Source organism: Hemicordylus capensis, chromosome 1 (assembly GCF_027244095.1).
Source record: "Hemicordylus capensis ecotype Gifberg chromosome 1, rHemCap1.1.pri, whole genome shotgun sequence".
Lineage (NCBI taxonomy): Eukaryota > Metazoa > Chordata > Lepidosauria > Squamata > Cordylidae > Hemicordylus > Hemicordylus capensis.
Window position 1 is genome coordinate 378,865,487 of NC_069657.1, and position 21,491 is coordinate 378,886,977.

At 43.5% G+C, this 21,491-nt stretch overlaps 1 protein-coding gene across 7 annotated transcripts in view; it reads left to right on the plus strand.

The window, feature by feature from the left end:
* DISC1 (DISC1 scaffold protein) overlaps positions 1-21,491 on the plus strand; it is a 311,857-nt gene that overhangs the window by 67,616 nt on the left and 222,750 nt on the right. For all 7 annotated transcript variants that reach the window (XR_008316745.1, XR_008316749.1, XR_008316750.1 and 4 more), the window contains exons 4-6: positions 866-1,013; positions 5,968-6,097; positions 11,046-11,281. Coding sequence is in view for 3 of the 7 variants with exons in the window: in XM_053298880.1 (XP_053154855.1) it covers positions 866-1,013; positions 5,968-6,097; positions 11,046-11,281 (514 nt within the window). In the remaining 4 variants the exon portion in view is untranslated. The remainder of the gene's footprint in view (positions 1-865; positions 1,014-5,967; positions 6,098-11,045; positions 11,282-21,491) is intronic.

The following is a 21,491-nucleotide window of genomic DNA, read 5'->3' on the forward strand; positions in this document are numbered from 1 at the left end:
ATGTACCTTCTACAATAATATACAGTCATCCCTTGCCAACTGCAAGGGTTCCTTTCTGGAAAAATCTTGCGGTTGGTGAATGTGTGGTTGGACAGCCATTGAAATCAATGGCAAATGGAGTTAGGGGAATCGTGGTCATGAAAGGACTGCAAAATACAGTGAAAAATAGGGAAGAAATCCCTCCAAATCACCAGGAGTCAGTAAGAGGAGTGAAGGGGACCCCCAAAAATGACCCTCCCAAATCATGAAACACCACCTCAAATTGCAAAAAATTCTCACCAAACTGTGGGTACTCAATTTTCCAGACGCAGATACTCAAAACTTTGATTGGGAAAGCCGCGGTTGGCGAGGGTTGACTGTATTCATACTGTTGAGATATGCGACAGATGAACATTAGCTAGTCAGGCATGAAGAGAGGCGGAGGGAGGGATGCTGCCTAATACTCCTTCTCTGATGGCTTCTAGAGGACTCCTCCCATTTGAAGTCCTCTGATAAGGAGCCAGCAGCATGTCAGTGAGTCCGGGAGATGGGAGAGCAAAGAGTGAGCAGAGAGCTGTTGCCCACATGGTGGGTCCTCACTTCCCTCAGGGGCCCAGGGACTTTTGTATTCCCCTTTGTTCAATTGTATCTATGCCCCCCTGCATTGCATCCTCTGGAACAGAATAAACTAGTTTTGGCAACCAAGGTGATTTTCATGCTTTGCAGATGTACTCTTAAAAATGTCACCTTGATTTAAAATATTTTAAGAAAGAAAGGTTTTTCTTCTGTAATACACCTCTTTGTTTTTCACACCACCAAACTTTCTTTAAAACAAAATATAGCCCTTTATGTTTTGGTAATGTGTCCCCCCCCCTTGTTTTCCTAGCTGATAAATTCAGAAGAAAATTTGAAGAGCTCAAGAAAGAGAGAAATTCATTAACATTTCAGCTTCCTTCACGGCATCCTTCAATTAGCAGCTTTTTGGACAGATTCAGAGCCCAGGTTCAAATGGCCTTGTGTGGGGATGCTATTCGGTAAGTTTGCTGGATCCTGACAGTGCAGGATAATCATTTTGGTTTTTTCAGAAACAATATAATTTGTAAACATAGAATGTTACCTAGCACACAATTATAGTCAAGAGGACTTGGTTAACTATGCTTATGTGATATTGAGATATGAATCGAAATCTTGTCTCTGCCATTACTCACTGGATAGATCTAAGAAAAACTACTGTTTCTTAGTTTCATTTGAAATATTGAGATAATGATCCCGACTTATCTTACATGGTTGCTAATACAAAATGAAGTGTTTTGAATACTTTAAAATATTATTTAAGTGTTAAGGATTTGTTTATCATTTATTTTATTACACGATTCCTCCAAGGAACTGTGAGTGTCATATATTTGTTCCACCCTTCCTCCAAGGAACTCTGAATGACATACTCTTCCTCCTCATGTTATTCTCACAAAAACTTGTGAGGTAGATTAGATTGAGAGATTGTGACTGCCCACAGTAACCTTCATGGCTGAGCAGGGATTTGAACTTGGGCTTCTCTGGCCCCAGTCAGACAATAATAACTAGGGCTGTGCATGCTGAAAAATGTTGGATGCGACCCAACTGTTGCCCTTCTTTCCCTTCCCTTCATTTTCCAGGATGCAGCCCCTCAAAACCACCCATGCCCCTCTCCTTTCTCCCAGCAGGAGACTCACAGAGGGCAGTGGGGTGGAGGAGGCATGTCAGAATTTTTGACAGAGTTCTACAGAGTTAAACAGAGTTGTGAGGAGTTTGATTCAGGCTCCTTTCAACTCAAACCGATCCCTGGGGACTTTGTTCTGCAGTGAAGCTTTTAATGGGTTCTTTGCGGACAAAATCTCCTGTATTCGGGCCACTGTTTCTGCAGGGTCTATTAAGGTGGTGTCCAGCAATCCCTCTTGCAGTATTAGATTGGATCAGCTTCAATCTGTGATGCCTGATGACATGGACAAGCTGCTTGGGGCGGTGTGGCCTACCACTTGTTCTCTGGATCCTTGCCCGACTTGGCTGCTTTTATCTAGCAGGGAGATTGTTGGGGATGGCTTCGTTAATATCATTAACTCATCGCTGAGGGAGGATGAGGATCATACCTTGTTTGAAGGAGGCAATGATTAGACCACTTCTTAAGAAGCCTTCCCTGGACCCCTCAGTGATGGACAGTTATAGGCCGGTCTCCACAATCGCCCATGGTTGGGCAAGGTGATTGAGAGAGTGGTGGCTAACCAGCTCCAGGCAGTTTTGGAGGAAACAGATTATCCAGACCCATTTCAAACTGGCTTTAGAGAGGGATATGGGGTTGAGTCTGCCTTGGTCAGCCTGATGGATGACCTTTACCGGGGAATTGACAGAGGGAGGGTAACTCTGTTGGTTCTTTTGGATCTCTCAGTGGTGTCTGATACCATCTACCATGGTATCCTTCTGGATCACCTGGTGGAATTGGGGATAGGAGGCACTGCTTTGCAGTGATTCAGCTCCTGTCTCTCAGGCAGATTCCAGATGGTGGAGCTTGGTGACAGTTCCTCTTTAAAATGGGAGCTGTTATATGGAGTCCCTCAAGGCTCCATTCTGTCACCAATGGTTTTTAATATTTATATGAAACCACTGGGTGAGGTCATCAGGAGATTAGATGCTTGGTGTTATCAGTATGCTGATGACACCCAAATCTATTTCTTCTTCTTCTTCTTCTTCTTCTTCTTCTTCTTCTTCTTCTTCTTCTTCTTCTTCATCCCTGAATGCCTGCCTACAGGCAGTAATGGGCTGGATTAGGGATAACAAATTGAAGTTGAATCCAAACAAGATGGAGGTGCTCATTGTGGGGGATCGGGATTTGAGAGATGAGTTAGATCTTCCTGTGCTGGGTGGGCTTACACTCCCCCAGAAGAAACAGGTACGCAGCTTGGGAGTGCTCTTAGATCCAGGCCTCACCTTGGTATCTTGGGTGGAGGCTATGGCCAGGAGTGCTTTCTATCAGCTTCGGCTGATTCAACAGCTGCATCCATTCCTTAAGAGAACTATCTCAAAACAATGGTGCATCAGCTGGTAACCTCCAGGCTCGACTACGGCAATCCACTCTATGTGGGGCTGCCTTTGTATATAGTTCGGAGACTTCAGTTAGTTCAAAATGCAGCAGCTAGATTGGTCTCTGGGGTAACTCAGAGGGACTATATAATGCCTGTCTTAAAACAGCTGTACTGGCTGCCGATATGTTTCCAGGCAAAATACAAAGTGCTGGTTATTCCCTTTAAAGCTCTGAATAGCTTGGGTCTGGGTTACCTTAGAGAGTGCCTTCTTTGGTATGATCGCCATCGCTCGTTGAGGTCATGCTAAATCATTGTAAACCACTTAGAGAGCTTCCAGCTATAGAGCGGTATATAAATGTAAGTGCTATTGCTATTGCTATTGCTATCTGAAGAAGTCCGTCTCTAGTTAGCACCAGTACGACTGGTGGCGATTCGGAACCAGGCCTTTTCTGTAGCTGCTCGTGGTCCAAGGAATGCACTCCCAGCAGCTATCCGCAGTTTATGCTCACTGTTGGCCTTTAAGATTGCCCTAAAAACCTATTTGTTTGTCCTGGCCTTCCAAGGCTTGTAAAGTGTTGTTGTTTTTGAAAAGTATTTTAATTGGTTTTAAATGGTTTTAATAGTTTTTGAATTGTTTTTATATTGTTTTTAGCATTGTGTTTGAATTGTGAGTTTTATGTCTTTTTAAAAAGTTGTTGTACACTGCCCAGAGCCTCTGGGTGGGGCGGTTTATAAATGAAATAAATACATAAATACATACATACATACATACAATGACAGGAGGGCATTTAATTGGTGTTCCAACTCTTGGGAGTCACTCCTGTCATTGAGGAACTCATTCTGCAAATGTCTAACAGAGGGTATATCAGGGCTGACATGGCTCTTGGGCCCAAGACAACACCCAGCCCTACTAATCACTACATCACATTGGCTCTTACAAGTGTGTTTGTTGATACTCTTGCTGCTGCTGTTTTATGGCACAGCCTTTCAGGAAGTGTCTTTGCACATCCCATTGAAAGACTGGGAATTGTGCACACATCCTATGTATTTCCATTCAGTTTGCACAAGAGAACATCTCAGTGGGTTGTGCCCTTGTGATATGAATGTAAAATGAGTTTTGTTTTTTGTTTTGTTTTTTAGTGGAAACTTACTTCCACTATCCCTTGATTTGATGTGCCTCCTCCGTAACCTCCCACTCCAGGAGATGAAAATCTTGTCCCTCATTCCATATGGCTGTTTTGTGTGTGTACCAGAATCATTTCAGGTCCTCTGCTTTCCAGCTGTATGTTATTGCTCTTGCTTTCCAAATTTGCTTAGCCAGCTTTCAGCAGATAAATCAAGAAACTGTAGTCTATAACATTTTAATCACGCATCTGTATGGATTCCCCACATTGTATTTTCAAGCCCTCTCAGCAGGTCAGGCAACTTACACTCTTGGAAACCTTGATCTGTTCAGGTCCACATGGCTTTATAGGTGTCTTTGGAAGGTATACGACTGAACCTTGAAATAGTAGAGCGAATTGTAGTTCTCTTTTAGGAGCAATGAAAGAACACTTATCTGCAAAGGATGTATCACCTTCAAGAGGATACTCTTGGAGTGATCTGCATTCTTGCTTTTGTGCCCAAGTAATGTGTTCAGCCTTACACAAACCACCAAAGTCTTTTATTTTTCATTTGCTAACAGCGGAAAAATAAAACCTTTAAAAGAAAGAGAGAGAGAGAGAGAGAGAGAGAGAGAGAGAATGGGAGAGAGAGAGAGAGACTGACTTGCGGCCAAGATAACCCAAGGGAATACACTAGTTTTTGTGCTTCCTGGGAACTCTTCTGCATAGTTTCACCCCCCTTAAAAAAAGTAGTGCTGCCATAGGGTGTTTAGTTAGCTAGTAGCATGTCCACTTTTAAATTCTGATTTCTTCATGAATGATTTTCCTGTCAAGAAAATCTGCCTTCTTACTATGGAGCTTGATATCTGGAAGTAGGATACAAGTCTTCCCCAATCAGAACCTCTTTTGAAAGCTGTTTAAAAATTTTAAACAAAAAGCTCTTCAGAGCTTCTGGTGGTGGGGTAATTGGTCATAATCACTGTGTGGTAGGGACAGCACACACCTGTTAAAGGGGCTGCATGTTGAGGAAAAAGCTGCATTTGGGTGATTTGTGGCATTTTTTTGAGATACAGTGCTTATTGCTGAGGATGGCTGGTGAGCACCCTGGGGAAGAGCCTTTTCCGTTCCTTTGCCCAGCCTATGGAAGGCCGTCACTTGGAAAATCTGAGCTGCCCTAACCCTCTTTGAATTTTGGTGATAATTGAAGACATGACTCTCTTGCTGAGGGCATTCAGTCTTTGATCTGTGTTGCTACTGATCTGCATTTTGTAGTTCTTGTTTTTGTAGCTGGCATCCAGACTAACAAAGCACTGGCTTTGTACTGCACAAATGCTCTAGGAGAGGGGTGATTTTTTTTGTCTATTTCCTCTTCCCTCTGAAGCAAACTGTGACCTCCAAAAATATGTCCCCAAACTCTCAAGGCAGCTCACAACATAAAACAACTAAACTACTACACAATTCAAACACATTTGGTAGCATCATCCAGAGTAATGGTGCCATCACATGAGAGTTTTAGATGTGCTCCGTAATGTGTGCTGATTCCCCCCTTTCCCCTGCAGCCCTTGATGTTTCCCCAAAATATGTCATTGGCGGCCGGAAAACCCTCAGAGACATACATTGTGGGGTAGCAGAGGTAAGGAGATTGGAGAAAATCATTGTGCACATGTAATGTATTAAAATGAGGGCATTAGTCTTGATGTTGCCCACTGTCAGGCTTGACACTATGCTATTTTAGGTAATGAGTTGTCATAACTTGGCAGGCAGTATGTTTTTCTAAATGTTTAAAAATTTACTGTCAACTTGTCAGTGTAAAAAATGTCATTTTTTAAAAGGTTTAACAAAGATGAAGCACAACCCTTGCAGAGAAGTGAAGAGAATATTTTAAATCTTCCTTACCGTGAAAAGATACAGGTTTCAGCTTCAAAACGAGAGCAGTTACTTGAAGAAAAAAAAAGGATACAGGTAAGAGGAATGCAGTGCCTTAGTTTGTGTGGAATAGCATTTGCACAGAGGTAAACAAATGGATAGTAAAGTCAAGTGGATCTGCTGCAGTGCAACAATTAGAGCCTTGTGTTTAGCCCAGCTGCTTGTATAAAAAAAATAATGGAGAACTGTGACTACAAGAGCTGTGTAAATCTCCTCAAAGGCAGGGTGATATTGAAGATTCAGTTTTTCATGAACGTATCTTGACTTTTCTACCTATTTTTCAAACATGTACTGGTGCCCACCAGTGTAATTTATTTTCTCTATTTTTAACCGCCCATTAGAAATGCGTTGGGGAGAGAAGTGAGTATTGAGGATTGTTGTTGCTTATTTGTTTCTTGTTGGATTTGAGTATCTGATCACCAGTTTGAATCCATGAAATAGTTATGTAAAAGTTTTGGAATGCACTGATTATTGTTAAAATGTCAGTATTGTCACCACTATTTCTCCGACCATGTTTCCATTGTTTCGACCACTATTTTTCCGTCAGGGTTCCACAATCTCCCAGATTATTAGAGCTACCAACCTTTTTGTTAGATAGAAAGTAAGGTTGTTCTCATGACCAAATGTGGGGAGCAGAAGGGAAGGCAGCCTTTTACCTTCTTGCTCCCACTTGACATGAACCTCCTCTGGGCTCTGCTGCTCGTGCACCCATACGGGTTACGTGGCAGTGAGTAGGGATGTGCACAGAACCGGCTTGGAGGTCCCTTTATGGGCCTCTGAACCGGTTCGAAGAATCGGCAGTTCCACCTTTTTGATGGCAGAAGGCATACCGCTTTAAGAGTGGGAGAGGGTGCACTTACCCCTCCCACCGCTTTCATCCCACCAGCGTTTGTTTCTCTAACTGCTAGTCGGGGCAGCAGCGTACCTCCCTGCCACCCCGTTGCCCCCATTGGCTGGATATGGCCAGAAGTTCCAGACACATCTGTGTGCAGCGGTGCACACATGCGCAGGGCAACATGCACACTCCTGTGCCAGCATGCGTGGGTACATCTGGAACTTCCAGCCATATCTGGGCAAAGGGGCGGCAGGGAGGTATGCTACCACCCCGATTAGCTGTTAGAGAAATGGACGCCAGTGGGGAAAAAGTGGCGGGATGGGTAAGTGCACCCTCCCCTGCTCTTAAAGCTGCACCCCCACTGCCTTTGAGCCTCCCCACTGCGGTTCCATCTGCATCCCTAGTGGTGAGCTCTAAACCTCAGATGGGAGGGGGAACACTCACACTGGGTCCTCTCAGATCCCACAATGCACTGTGCAAGTAGCGGACTGGCTGCCTTCAGCATTGCAGCCGTTCAGCTATGTCTGGCCCCTCTTTCCTCCCAATTCTCTGATTAACATGGCTGCTGGCTGCCCAGGAACAATTTTGCAAATGATGGCAGCACAGACTACCAGATGAGGAGGAAGGAAGGTGTTTGTTCTCCTCCTACCTCACTTTTAACCTGGGTAGCTGATCTGGGCTACCCAGTAATGGAGCTTCTGGGTCAGGTTGTCTCCTGGTACCCATATGGTTAGAGCTACCTGAGATAACCCTCTCCTACCCAGATAGTTCTGGTTGAGCGAGAGTAGCCCCAGTATTTTGTGGTCATAACTTGTAAATGTAAATATTAGTGTTGACTCCAAACATAACTTTTGTTGTAATGAGAATTAAAAAATAGGTACAAGCTTTTCACAATTTATGTATTCTTCTTAAAGAAGAATTTATAGGTAAGAAGTTGGTTTAGATTTCAGGAAGCCAGCAGGGTTGCATGCCCATGGGTCAGTGCAGTTATAAAGTAGCCTGCCCCTCCACCATGGTTCAAGGATTGGTAGTGGGGCAAGGGATTGCATACTCCCTGCTCTTTCCAGTGTGAATTCTTTCTACCTTCCCATCATCAGCCTTAAATAATAGTTGGCATCCACATTAACCACAGTTAACACTGTAACAACTAGGTTACAAAGTGATTTTTCCTGGACGTGAAGATTCTACATGGGAGAGATATGCCTTATGTTTCATGTTTTATGGCATGTTAGTCTCAAGCCATTGGCTAAGAACGTAACAGCCCTGCTGGATCAGGGCCAAGACCCATCTAGTCCAGCATCCTGTTTCACACAGTGGCCCACCAGATGCTACTGGAAGCCTACAGGCAGGAGCTGAGGGCATGCCCTCTCTCCTGCCATTACTCCCCTGCAACTGGTATTCAGAGGCATCCTGCATCTGAGGCTGGAGGTGGCCTATAGCCCTCCGACTAGTAGCCGTGGATAGACCTCTCCTCCATGAAGTTATCCAAACCCCTCTTAAAGCCATCCAGGTTTTTGGCTGTCACCACATCTTGTGGCAGAGAATTCCACAAGTTGATTATGCATTGTGTGAAAACGTACTTTGGTTTGTTGGTCCTAAATTTCCTGGCAATCAATTTCATGGGATGACCCCTGCTTCTAGTTTTATGTGGGAGAAAGAAAAATTTCTCTCTATCCACTTCCTCCACACCATGCATGATTTCAGAGACTTCTATCATGTCTCCCCACAGTCGTCTTTTTTCTAAACTAAAAAGCCCTAAAAAGCTTATGTTGCAGCCTTGCCTCATAAGGAAGGTGCTCTAGGCCCCGATCATCTTGGTTGCCCTCTTCTGCTCCTTTTCCAGTTCTACAATGTCCTTCTTTAGATGTAGTGTCCAGAATTGTACGCAGTCCTCCAATTGTGGCCGCACCATAGTTTTGTATAAGGGCATTATAATATTAGCAGTTTTATTTTCAATCCCCTTCCTAATGATCCCTAGCATGGAATTGGCCTTTTTCACAGCTGCCACACATTGAGTCTACACTTTCAATGAGCTGTCTACCACAACCCCAAGATCCCTCTCCTGGCCAGTCACCAACAGCTCAGATCCCATCAGCGTATACTTGAAGTTGGGGTTTTTCATCCCACTGTGCATCACTTTACACTTGCCAACACTGAACTGCTTTTGCCATTTTGTCACCCGCTCACCCAGTTTGGAGAGATCCTTTTGGAGCTTCTCACAATCTGCTTTGGATTTTACTATTCTAAATACTTTCGTGTCATCTGCAAATTTGGCCACCTCACTATATCATTTATGAATAAATTAAAAAGGACTGATCTGAGTACTGGTCCCTGGGGGGACCCCACTTCTTACTTCCCGCAATTTTGAAATTTTTGTACAACTGAAATAACCGTGGAAATTTCTTTCTCTAAGCAGTTCAATTTTATTTCCATATCAGCTATAGCCCATAACAAAAATACAGGACACAATACATAAAATAACAAAAATTGCTTCACTAAATTAGATTTTTACAAATTGAATGTACTTTTCTGATTTACATTCATGTGATATGAGAATTTTTGTTGAAAAGCGGAATATAACTAACTAAATAATTATAATTACTCATGTGCTCCACGGCCTTCATATTAACAATTCAATTATCAAATATTTTACTTTCTAACACAAGAAATACTTAAAACTGGGTTTCTTCCCAGAGACCAGGATTTCTTCTGGTTTCTGCCTGCCTGCCTTCTTTCCTTACTTCTTATTTCTGCCTGTACTTTCTGTACTTTATTTCTTTCTGAACTTTCTCCTTACGAGTTTCTTATTCCAACTAATGGTAATTAGTACACTTCAGTTTGGAGAAGGATTCGTTGTTAACTGATTGCTATTGAATTTCTGGCAGTATTCCCAAATCGGTAGTACAGAGAATGAATTGTTTCTGCTTACAAGCCTGATTTGACACTCAAAGTAACAAACCTGATGTTGTCCTGATGACCTTTGTTATCTCCTTGACAGATGCCTGTGTGTTCTGTTGAAACATTAGCTACCGCATCTTAAGGCAAGGGGAGTTTTGCAGTGAGTAACAGATCTTTCAGGCAGCATCAGTGTAAATTGAATTTCTTGGACCAGTTCTCTCAGTGGAGAAAGAGAAGTGTTTCTTCCCACACTAATGAGCAGAATTGCAAAGTGCATTTAGCATCTACAGCTTGACGTACCTTCAGAAATGTGTCTCCAGAAAGTGACCAACTGTTGCTGCATTGATTCACAGTGTTAGCTTGTATTTATTTAAACAATGGCCCCAATCCCAAGCAAGTTAGTAATGTCTAAGACCTCTCAAAATCAATGGGGCTCCTGCTAACCACACCCAACTTCTTGAATTTAGTAGGACAAATGCCAACTTGGTCCTTTTCATGCACATACTCAGCTGAGTGGGAGCCAGGGTGCTGCCTCATTTGGCTGTGATGGGTTTGTGCATATTACAACCATGTGAGTGGGGCTGGTCAGATGGGAAAGACCTATGCAATCAGCTCTGTCGATATTTACCAGTTGATTATGTCCATATGGGATAGTACCATGGAGAAGAGGTTCTCATGTGGCGAGCATGAGTAAGGAGGAGGAGGACTGGGTTTCTCTGGATCTGGGCAGAGGTGCACCTAGGTAATTTTGGAGCCTGGACCTAAAGGCCTCTGGAGGGCCCTCCCCGCCAAATTAAGTATCCTTCACACAATCACACACACACACACACACACACACACACACACACACACGAGTATTTTTAACACATAGGGCACAAACAGCAACTGAACTCATAAGAATGTAAGAATATAAAACAGGTATATTTATGCAAATGTGCATTAGTGAAGCATTTCAATACACAACTTAACATATTCCCATCCCACATATTTCTTTCCCCACTCCCCCCTCTGTCTCTAAAGCAGAGGTCATGCTTGGCCGCCCGGTGCAGATCACAGTCACACTGGCGGCGCAGTGACCTCATCACCTGGGACAGACTAAAGAGGATTTGGGGGCCCCCGGGGGAGGCCCTGGACCTCAGCCTGGAAGTCCAGGGATAAGAGCATCTTTGGATCTGGGCCATTTTATATTATTCATTGTACATTTTTTTCTTAAAAAGAACACGCAATATATTCTGTCTCCTTTTCATGCAGAAGGAAATTGAAGTTCTTAGAGCGAGGCTGGTTGTTCTGGAAGCTAAAGATCAACAATTAAGGAGAGCAATTGAAGGGCAAGATCAGTTCATTCAGGCACACGATTGTGAGTTGTCTACCTTGCTCAGCTGGGTATCATTTGGAGAATTACAGGCAATAAGTAAGGCTTTGGCTGATACTTCAGAGGCATCACAGCAAATTCCATGCAGTTTGGATTTCCCAGAGCCCATAAGAAGGTATTTATTATTGTATGATATTGTAGAATATTTTAAAGAATTCTGATATATTGCTTTACCACTGATTTATTTGCTCTTATACAGATGTATTTTGTGTCCCTTTGTTGTTTTGTGTTTGTGCTGTTTTATGAGCATTTGGGATCTGTTGTAATGGACAAACTGTTGTTTTAATGTTGTACTTATATGATTTTTTAAATAATTGCTAGCTGCCTTATGGACCCAATATATAACAAATATATTAAGTAACATAAATGAATGAATGAATTAATGAGTACACTGATTGTATGCTCCAGTGCAGGTCTTTGGTCTTGACGATGGCATTTAATATTTCTAGATCTTCCTGCCCCACCATCCAGAGAAATAAAGAAATTTAACCCTAGGATTTAACCCTGTTCCCATGTCTCGGATCCTAAATAGTATTGCAGTTGGGGACTCTCACAACTGCAGAAGAGCACAAATGTAATAGTGAGTGAGGTGATTCCACCTTGCCTGCCACATTCGAAGGCAAGGGTTACTCATTCATGCTGGAAAAGGATGCTGTTAACAGACAGCCTCCCCCCACCCCCCGCTTTGGGAAATGCTCTTTTTCTACAGCCACTTGGTGCCAAAAAGAAATTGGCCTCTGCTTGGATCAAGCAGCAGCGTTGTGCAAAGGCTGAACTGGTGCAAAATCTGCCTAGCAAAAGATGACGTTCCGCTGCCCCCACCCTGAATTCTGTGCATTCTGGAAGAAGCCAGTGTTCATGGCACAGCAAAAGGATCTTTAGCACTGAAAAGTATTTGAGGCTGGAGAGCCTTTGAATCGTAAAAGCACCCCAGAATGCAATCAGGCTCAAGTCCAAAGTCAGTTATACAGGTTTGGCATAAAATCGAGAAGGCAGATCTGGCCATGGTTACCCATGCCTTAGTCATGTTGCGGCTGGATTACTGCAGTGCATTCCATATGGGGCTGCACTTAAAGAATATTCAGAAACTTCAGCTGGTGCAGAATGCAGCTACAGCCTGCCAGGGTTCTCTGTGGAACTGCTCGCTCAGAACATATTACGCCTATTTTGAAAGAGTTGTTTCCGGATCCAATTCAAGGTGCTGGTTATTACTTTTAAGGCCCTTATCAGTTTGGGTACTGGATACCTGAGGGATCGCTTGCTTCCAAGGTTTTTGCCCACCTAACAAGGTTTTCAGAGGGGCTTTGTGCTGATGTTGAGAGAGTATGTGCTGATGTTGAGAGAGGCTAAATTGTGCACCTGAAACAGGGCCTTCTCTGTTTTTAACCCCAGGCTCTGGAATGCTCTCCCAATGAATGTCTACTCTTTGACATCTGTAGCTGCTTTTAAAATATCCACGAAAACCTTTTTTATTTGTTCATGCTTTTACCCCCTTAGGGACTGCAAGGTGTCTCAGCTCTCCTGCTTCTGTTTGTCTTTTTTATGGTGGTTGGTGGTTTTTGTGTGTGTGTTTTATGGTTTTTGTTGTTTAACTGATTTTAAGGTTTTAAATGTGATTTTTATGGAGTTTTATTATTTTTTAACTTTTGTAAACTGCCTTAGGATGCCTTATGAAAGGTGGTATAAAAATTGAACAATCAATCAATCAATAATAGAGCCCTTTTGTTCTATGCTTCCTCTGAATAGCTGACACCACACCCACACCCTCCTCGAGTCTGTTTGACCAATTTGAAACCTAAAGTTTTCCCTGCCATTGGGACTTTGAAGAGGTCAGAATGATATAAAAGTTCTTGTCTTCCAGAAATGTGTGTGAAATATTTTTGGAGACAGCTTTGCTGTTGCTGGTGGCCAAAGTGCTTGCTACTGCCCTAGAGGTTACTGCTATTGCTAACCTCCCATTGTGTACTGAAACCCTTTCCCTTTAAGCTGAGCCACTGGGCTGCTGAGCCCCAAGATGGAAGAACACTGAACAGAATAGTACAGAATCACTACTGAGTGGAAATCCCTATCCATAAGTGTTCTTTGCATGGGATTATTTTGAGAAGATTGCACTGGATTACCCTGGACACTTGTGGAAACCAGAGTCTTTGGGTCACTCTTTGCATGGCCTTGCCACTGGACTGTTGCTTGCCACAGGACTCCATGGGCTTGCCGCAGGACCCCAAAGGGACCTGAGAGCCCCTAGATTCCTGAGTAGAACCCTAGAGACCATGAGGCAGAGTTATTCCCTGTGTAGGCTTGCTGTGGACTAACCCCTGTGCCTGATGGCTTGGGAACGCCAGTGCCCCTTTAATTATTTAATATTTGTCCTAAGACCCCAGGGCAGTTAACAACAAGATAAAAACAATAATAAAATTTCAATAAAAACAACCTGAAAATACAGCTAAGCCCTAAAAAAGAGTCAGGGGCCACTCATTGGTCAAAAACCTGGATAAAAAGGGCAGTCTTCAATTCCTGTCAAAAGGCTGGGAGAGGGGGAGTTATGTGGATCTCAGCCACAAGTGGGTTCCACACTCTGGGGGCAATCTCTGAGAAGGCCCTTTTCTGTGTGCTTGACAAACGAGTCTTAGCAGGTGTCAGCACGTGGAGCAGAGCCCTCCTAGCCAATCCGGTCAGGTGGGTAGGTTCAGCTGGGAGCTGGTGGTCCCTAAGGTAACTGGGGCCCAAGCCATTTAGGGCTTTAAAAGTAATAACCAGCACCTTGAATTGTACCCAGAAACAAATAAGCAGCCAGTGCAGTGCTTCCAAGATCAGTTTTGCTAGCTGTGGGCCTAGTGCCACAGACCTTGGTGCCACCCCAGGACCTTGCTACCTCTCCGTGGTCTTGTTTGCAAGGGACCCCAGTCTTCTCCTAGTGGGAAGCCATTGCTTCTGGCATTACGTACAAAAGCAGCAGGTATGGACGGGTATTAAATTGCTATTAATTCTCCATCTCAGTGGTTCCCAACCAGGGTTCCTCCAGATGTTGCTGAACTACAACTCCCAGCATTCCCAGCCACAATATACTGAAGCTGAGAATGATGGGAGTTGTAGTTTAGCAACATCTGGAGGAACCCTGGTTGGGAACCACTGCTCTATCCCTTTCTCCTTCCCTTCTTCTGTCCACATTACAATGCCTGCCAGCTGCTAGACTATTAAAGCCTTCATTCCCCCACTCCCCTTTCTTCTCTCTCTAGTTCCTGAGAGCTACTTTCATTCCCAGCACAACTGTGACAATATCAGGGTTGTCAAATACTACTATTTGCATGTACCTCTGCCTTATCAATGCATTTTCTTTATTTGTTTCAAAAGCCTTGTCTCAGAGTCTGTTGCTCTTGTAGGGTACCCTAATGTTGGTATTTGTCTCTGTGGAGACTGCAGTTCATTTGTTATACACTTGGCAAATTAACTTTTGAGCTAAATTTCCCCAAGTCAGTCTGTGATACACACATGGGTAGTGCATGCATGTGTGGGGTTACAGTGCCTTGTCTTAGTGAGTACTGGATGGTCACATTTTTCAGTTTTTGTAGTCTCGATTAATTTTATGATGGTCATTGGCAGCAGTATTTTGTCTTATGTTTGCAGTAATAATCAGTCTGTTCAGCTGCAATAACACTTGTGGCCTTGTCTGATCAAACTTAATTCAGTGAGGAGCTTAAATGATCAGGGTTTGAAAGGATTATTAGTTGGAGTATTGTTAAGCCACTCAGCAATTCTGGTTGAAGACAGGGCCTGCTTGAGCTGACAAGTCTAATTTTTAGAAAATTTGCTTGAGGAAATTAGAGGAAAGAGAAGATTCTGATTGTTCAGTATGTTTGTTCACACAATGAAAACAGAGCAACCCTTTAGCCTGAACTCTGTAAATGTATTGTTTGTCAGTAGAAGGGTTTTGTCTCCATAGAACTTTTTTTGGGGGTAAAATATACAACATGCCACTTTCATCGGAGTCTGGCCACAGTTGTGTTCAACCAAATATGTGGTGTACAAGGAGATTAACCTGCCGTTCAAATAGTTGGCACTTTTATATTTAGCAGGAGGAGAACTGTCACAGCAGGTAGCCAGACCTTGTACGGCTGCAATTAAGATTTGCATATGGTGTGTTAGAAATGGTTAATTTAGGGGTTTTTAAGGGTTGTTTTAACTTATTTTATTTTACTTTTATATAATACCTTCTATATGTATTCACCCTTATATCTGTATTTACCCTTAAGGTTATTCTCATTTGGGTCTGAGCTGAAATCTGTATATTTGATCAAAGACTGCAATGAACTGAACGGAACTGAAATGAGCTATTCAGCCCTAGCACAGCATCCCCCCAGTGGCTTTTGCTGGTCTCTCTCTCTCTTTGTCTCTCTCAGACTGTGATCCCTTTCAAGACAGGGAACAATCTTATTCCTTTCTCTGTGTAAACTGCTTTGAAAACTTTGTTGTTGTTGAAAAGCACTGTATACACATTCTTGATAACAGAATAATAGAATATGAGGCTATTCTGACGATCAGGCGAAAGTGGGCTAAGAGAGCCTAGCCCGATTTTGCCTGGCCGAGTGAGCCACCGGGCTCAAAGGCGAGCCTGGTGGCTTCCAGGCAGTTAACCCGCCTAACTACCCCTCCCCTTAAACTGGGTTTGTGGAGTGAGCACTCCGCAAACCCGGTTTTCAAAATTGTGGGTAGCTGTGGTGCAGCTCCGCACAAGTAGACCGCCAGCCAGGAGGCTTAAAAGCAGCTTCCCGGCCCGGGGGTCTCTATACTGGAGCTTCCGGGGGCCATGCGGCCCCCGATCCTCCCAGCCCCTGCCGGCTCCATCATAGAGCCGGCAGTTGTGTGGGCAGCTGCTGCGGCCGCCCAGAGCAGACTATCTGCTCATCTGCAAGGAGAGCGGGACTAGCCCGCTCTCCTCACAAACCGCCTTGAAGCTCTTCTCACCAATCGTGAGAAGAGCCTCTAAAAATCTCATAACAGTATAGGTCAATACAAACCTGCAAAATCTAAAATATTGAATCAAACTAAATTTCCTTACTCTCATACCAGTGTAATTCCAGTCTCTAGCCAGAAAAAAATTAGAATAACTTGTAGTGCTGGAGGAAAATGTTCAGATTCATATTTTGGCAGATGTCCCAGGAAATGAAATTTCATTGTTATGGAGCAGTTAGGCTAGGATGTCCCTTTTTAATGCCATCTTTGTGCAGATCTGGGGTATGGATGATGTGAAAGAGCAAGGGTTTTCTCAGACATAAAGAGCTCAAGGCAGTCTTAGGTTTTGAGTGTCTGCTTTCTGGTTTATTGCTTTCTAGTTTATTGATTGCCACAAAGAAAGAAATGAGAATGAAAAAGCCCTATTCATTTCTCCTCTCTGTGGTTAGTCTATGGCCCAATTCAGACATAACACCAAACCTCAGGTACACGTAGCTGAGGTAGGTGTTTCTGATTGAATGTGTGAAGCTGCAGTTCCATCACCCAACCATGGCTCTATTTTTGCCTCCAGACCTAAGTTTGAACCCTCGGTTTGTAGTGAGTTTTGCTGTTGAAACCAGAGGTTCTAAGGCACCACTGTGTTGTCTGAATCCTGCAGCTGCTGTAACTTGGATTTCGTGAGGAAGCTCCTCCCACTACCAAAAAGAGGTCAGCTCAGAAATGCCACCACCTCACTCCTCTTGCCGCTGTTTGGCAACAGGGATGCTGCATCCCTTGAGTTCTTGCAGTTAAAGGGACAGATCTAGATCAGAATAAGCCTGCTTTCCCCTGCTTGCTTTGGACCTTACGTGCTCCTGAGCAAGAAAAGGATGTTTAACTTGAGTCTGTCATACCATCCAGATTGGAACCTATGTGCAGCAACCCTGCAAGTGGATACACCCTAGGGAGATTCCACTTGTTGTAGGCTCCTTTCCAATGTTTGGGTATGGGTTTGCATCACCATCCCTGCTGAGGGGTGTCTTGATGATTGCCTTCTGAAATCCAGGGAGCCTGCACTAATTCCATCAAGCCCCCTGCTCTTTGAAGTAGGGTGCATTGAATCCAGATTTATTCTCCTGACTGAACATGGTGCTCACCTGGCTGCCAGGCGCCACCTTCCTGGCCAGGTAACAGGTCCCAGAACCACCCACTACATTTACTGTGCATAGTATCTGCCTTAGACACTGGTAGCAGTTTTGCAGCTAAGTCATGGCATGAACTCTACTGAAACATTCCTTCTCTCATCCACCCACCCACCCACCACCACCACCTCCTCCTCCTTCCTATTTCTCAGTGAGTCTTCTGTGCTTCTCCCCCAAGCTTCCTTTCCCATCTGGAAGAATCCCTTGCCATCCTGGGGTATCACTAATTGTGCTTATATATGGATGTGTCGCTTAGGAATTCTGGGAAGGTCACTGCTATAAGGAGTGACAGGAAAGAGTTAATATGTTTTTTCTCTGCCAAGGGTGGGTGATCAATGTTGAGAAGACATGATTGCATAGAGCACATCCCTCTCATATTGTGGCTAATAGTTGCTGAGTGATTGACATGCTGACACAATGCCCACAGTCTGGCAATGCAATCAAAATGGGGATTTCGGGGATGGAGCCTTGGCAGACTAGGAAGAGGGAGGGGCTAGTCTGGCCAGCAGCCAGAAACATGGAAGTGTTTCTGGGTGTATAATTATGTGATGCCATTTGGATTAAAGAGTAGCTTTTTATAAGGTGATAAGATATACAGGCTGAGTGCAAGCATTTGCACATAACTCCGTTTGTTTGTTTGTTTGTTTGTTTGTTTGTTTAGAAGAATACATACATACATTACACTTACAATGTAAATACTTCCAAAAAATCAGACCAGATCACCTCATACTTTGAAGAACAAGATCTAGTATTAAATAAGGAATGTTCATGGGCTGCCAGAGTAAGTAAATCAAGAAACTATTTGTCAATATCTGGAGGATATTGTGCAATTTTGTAAAATAATGCATTTAGCTACCAGAAAGGCCCTAGTTAGCCATTTCCATTGATTAAGGGTTTTTCCTTCAGCATCAGGAGGCAATCCTAACAAAACTGAAACAGGGTCTAGAGGATAGTCCCTCGCTATAACTAAATTGACATAGTCACTTATCTTTTTCCGGAGTGGAGATATAACCTTACAATTAAGGAACAGATATAAGAGTTCTGCCTCTCCTTCCCCACATCTCCAACATTTATCAGATTTGCTCAGCCCATATTCATGGAGTCTAATCGGAGTCCATTAAGAATGATATATTATTTTTTGTTGAACTAACTAGCCTCAAATCATAAGATACTTTGGCAGTTTCAGCCAAAATCGTGTCCCATTGATGTTGTATAATCAGAACATTCAATTCTAAGCTCCATTTAATTCTTTCAGTATTGAATGGAGGTGCTACCTGGGCTTGGATAAAATTATAAAACATATTATGAGCCCGATTAAATTCACCAATATGATGATAGAATTTAATGATATTCAGAGCTTCCAAAGCACTAATAGTATCAGGACCAAACCTTTTGGATATGCTATGTCTCACCATAGGAACATAGGAAGCTGCAATATACTGTCAGACCACTGGTCTATCTAGCTCAGTATGGTCTTCACAGACTGGCAATGGCCTTTACATACATATGCCTTTAACTCAGTCTGCCTTTATCTCATGCTTGCTACTTTTTCACATTACCCAGTACAAAAGTTGTACAACAAGGATTATTTTTGGTCCAGCTTGTGGTGAACAAAAGTACACCTGAATCCACCAATAAGTACACAAGTGGTACTTAAATTAACATTATACATGTAACTTTAGTTGTAAACAGCAGTAGTGATTTGCTTGTTAAAAAGCGGAATCTCCGACAGATTCCAAAGTGGGAAACTGTAACAGTGCCAAGGAGTTATTGATTCCTTGATTGACTCAAGTTGTGCAGACTTTGCTGAAGGGCAAAGAAATCACCCTGTTTCAAACTTTTAATAGAATTTTGCTATATATTTTCCACTGATGTTAGCTTCAGCAGATAGAATCCCCTGGAGTATTGTGCTTTTCTTCTTTGAAAGCGTTGGATTAGGTCTGTTTTGAAGGTCACGGTTTTCTATATGCCATTTGTGGAAGGATTTCTAAAGTCTTTGGTAGCACCTGTGTTCAGTTGTATTTTGGAGTCTGAGTAAGGAAAAACAAGCTTCCCTCACTGGGCACCCATACCTGTTTTCTTCCTTCTGCTCATCAACAGTTCTCCTCATCTTTTTATGAACTTTGGATGCTACAGTTTCTGTTGCTCCCGTGCTAGAAACAGGTTTGATTTGATAGGATGGTGGTTAGGCAGATGGAGTGAAGTTGCCAAACCTCCAGGATTGGGCCTGGAGTCTCTGGGAATCGGCATCCATGTCTAGGTGACAATTGAAAGCAATTGTGGAGATTGTAATGGCTTGATATTGTTGTGGAAAACATTGGCTAGGTGGCTGGCTGGCTGGAACTCTAGATATAGTTTCAGTTAGATTTGGAAACCCTAGAGTAGGCCCATGATCTGGGAAAATGCAGGGAAGGCATTTCCCTTTCTACTTGTGTTCCGTGACTCTAGATTATCATGGGTTTCCACTTATTTTATTTTATTATTTATTTAATTTATCATATTTCTATACCACCTGACATGTGCATCCCTAGGAGGTGTACATAAATTAAAATGCAACAAATATAAATACAGGATAAAATGATTAAAATAATTATGATATAAAACAAATTAAAATTAATTATAAGCCTGAGAAAATAGATGTGTCATAACCGGACCTTCCCAGATGATCTTAATAGGTGGGAGGGTTCTTAACAAAGGAGGTGCTCTCTTAAATGCCCTGAATCTAAGCCATTTGGGGTTTTATAGGTAACTAACTGGGCCAGGCGCAGAACATCTGTGCCTCCAGCTGCCCACCCATCGCCGCTGCCTTTTTCTCCCGCCGCTGCCTGGCTTTCTGACCGGCCAGTTCACTTCTCCCCTGCCCGCTTCTTGGCCCACCCTGTGCTTTCTGTCCGGTGGGCTGGCTGGTCAGCCTGCTTCTTCTCTCCCCCTTCTCCCCACCGCACTTTCTGGCTGGCGGCCTGGCCAGAGAGCCAGCCTGCCGCCACCGCTTGCCCACCCGCCACCTCCTGGCAGGGGCCGTCTCCTCCCGCTGGCCGGCCCGCCGCCACCTCCTGCTCTCACCAGCCGGGCTGGCCCGCCACCACTTCCTGCTCCTGTGGACCAGGCCGGGCCGCTACTGCCACCTCTGGCCGCCGGCTGGCATCCCTATTTTCTCCCCCGTCCCCATTGCTGTCCTATCCGGCAGCTGCTTATGAACTCTCGTAAGAACTTCCACACATGGGATTAGCGACGAGTACATTTAAGAGAATTATATATAAAGAAGATAAGCAGCACTTTGTATTTTGCTCATAAACATATTAGCTGCCTGATTCTGATTATATGTATGTTCTTCTGAAGATTTCGAAGCAGCATATCAGGGGTTTCAAGGTGGCCTCCATGCAGACACCTAGCCAGGCACTGCCAAGTCCTGGCCATGCTCCCCAACAGCCACTCTTAACCTTGCAGTAAGTTCTACTGAACTTGATGGGGTTATGCTTCCGAATAGATATGTATCTGATCAAGCTGAAAGCCTCAGCATATTAATGTAGACAAAATGCAACTCAGACTTTTTCTGCTCTTAGAGGTTTTATATCAGAACGCTGCAGTCTCCATATAGGGGCAATCCAAAAGCACATCCATGTGGCAGCCTTTTAAAATCCATAATCTGTTTACCTAAATCCTCAAAATGGTTGTCCAGTCAAAGTTTATTCTTGCTCTTTGGGGCTTGTCTAATCAGTGCTTATCAGTGACACTCAACAGAGCACAATGGGAAGTATTATTTGGAAGGAATCACCAGTGGTCCCTCTAATTTTTTTTCACCTGTGTGCGGAATGAGTTTTGTTCTGGGCACCAGTATCAAGGCAGTGTGTGTGCACCTGCATTCAGAATGGGGCCTTCCAGATTCAACCTGAGCGGGATCTAAAATTAACTGAGCGGACATCCAAGAACTTGTGAGCGCACGCATGTGCGCATGCCTTGGAGGGAACAGTGGGAATCACCCTTTCGAACAATGACAAAGGATAGATTTATTTAAATTTCTATCCTGCCCCAACCTGAAGCTTTCAAATAGAAAAGACCACTTTTCCATTTGGAATAATATACTGCTTAAAATATAAAACACTTTGTGCAAGATCCAGACTAACGTATTAACATAAGACAAGAAAATAGGTGCCTATGTGCTGCTCTGCTGTGTTGCACAACACCTATCAGAAG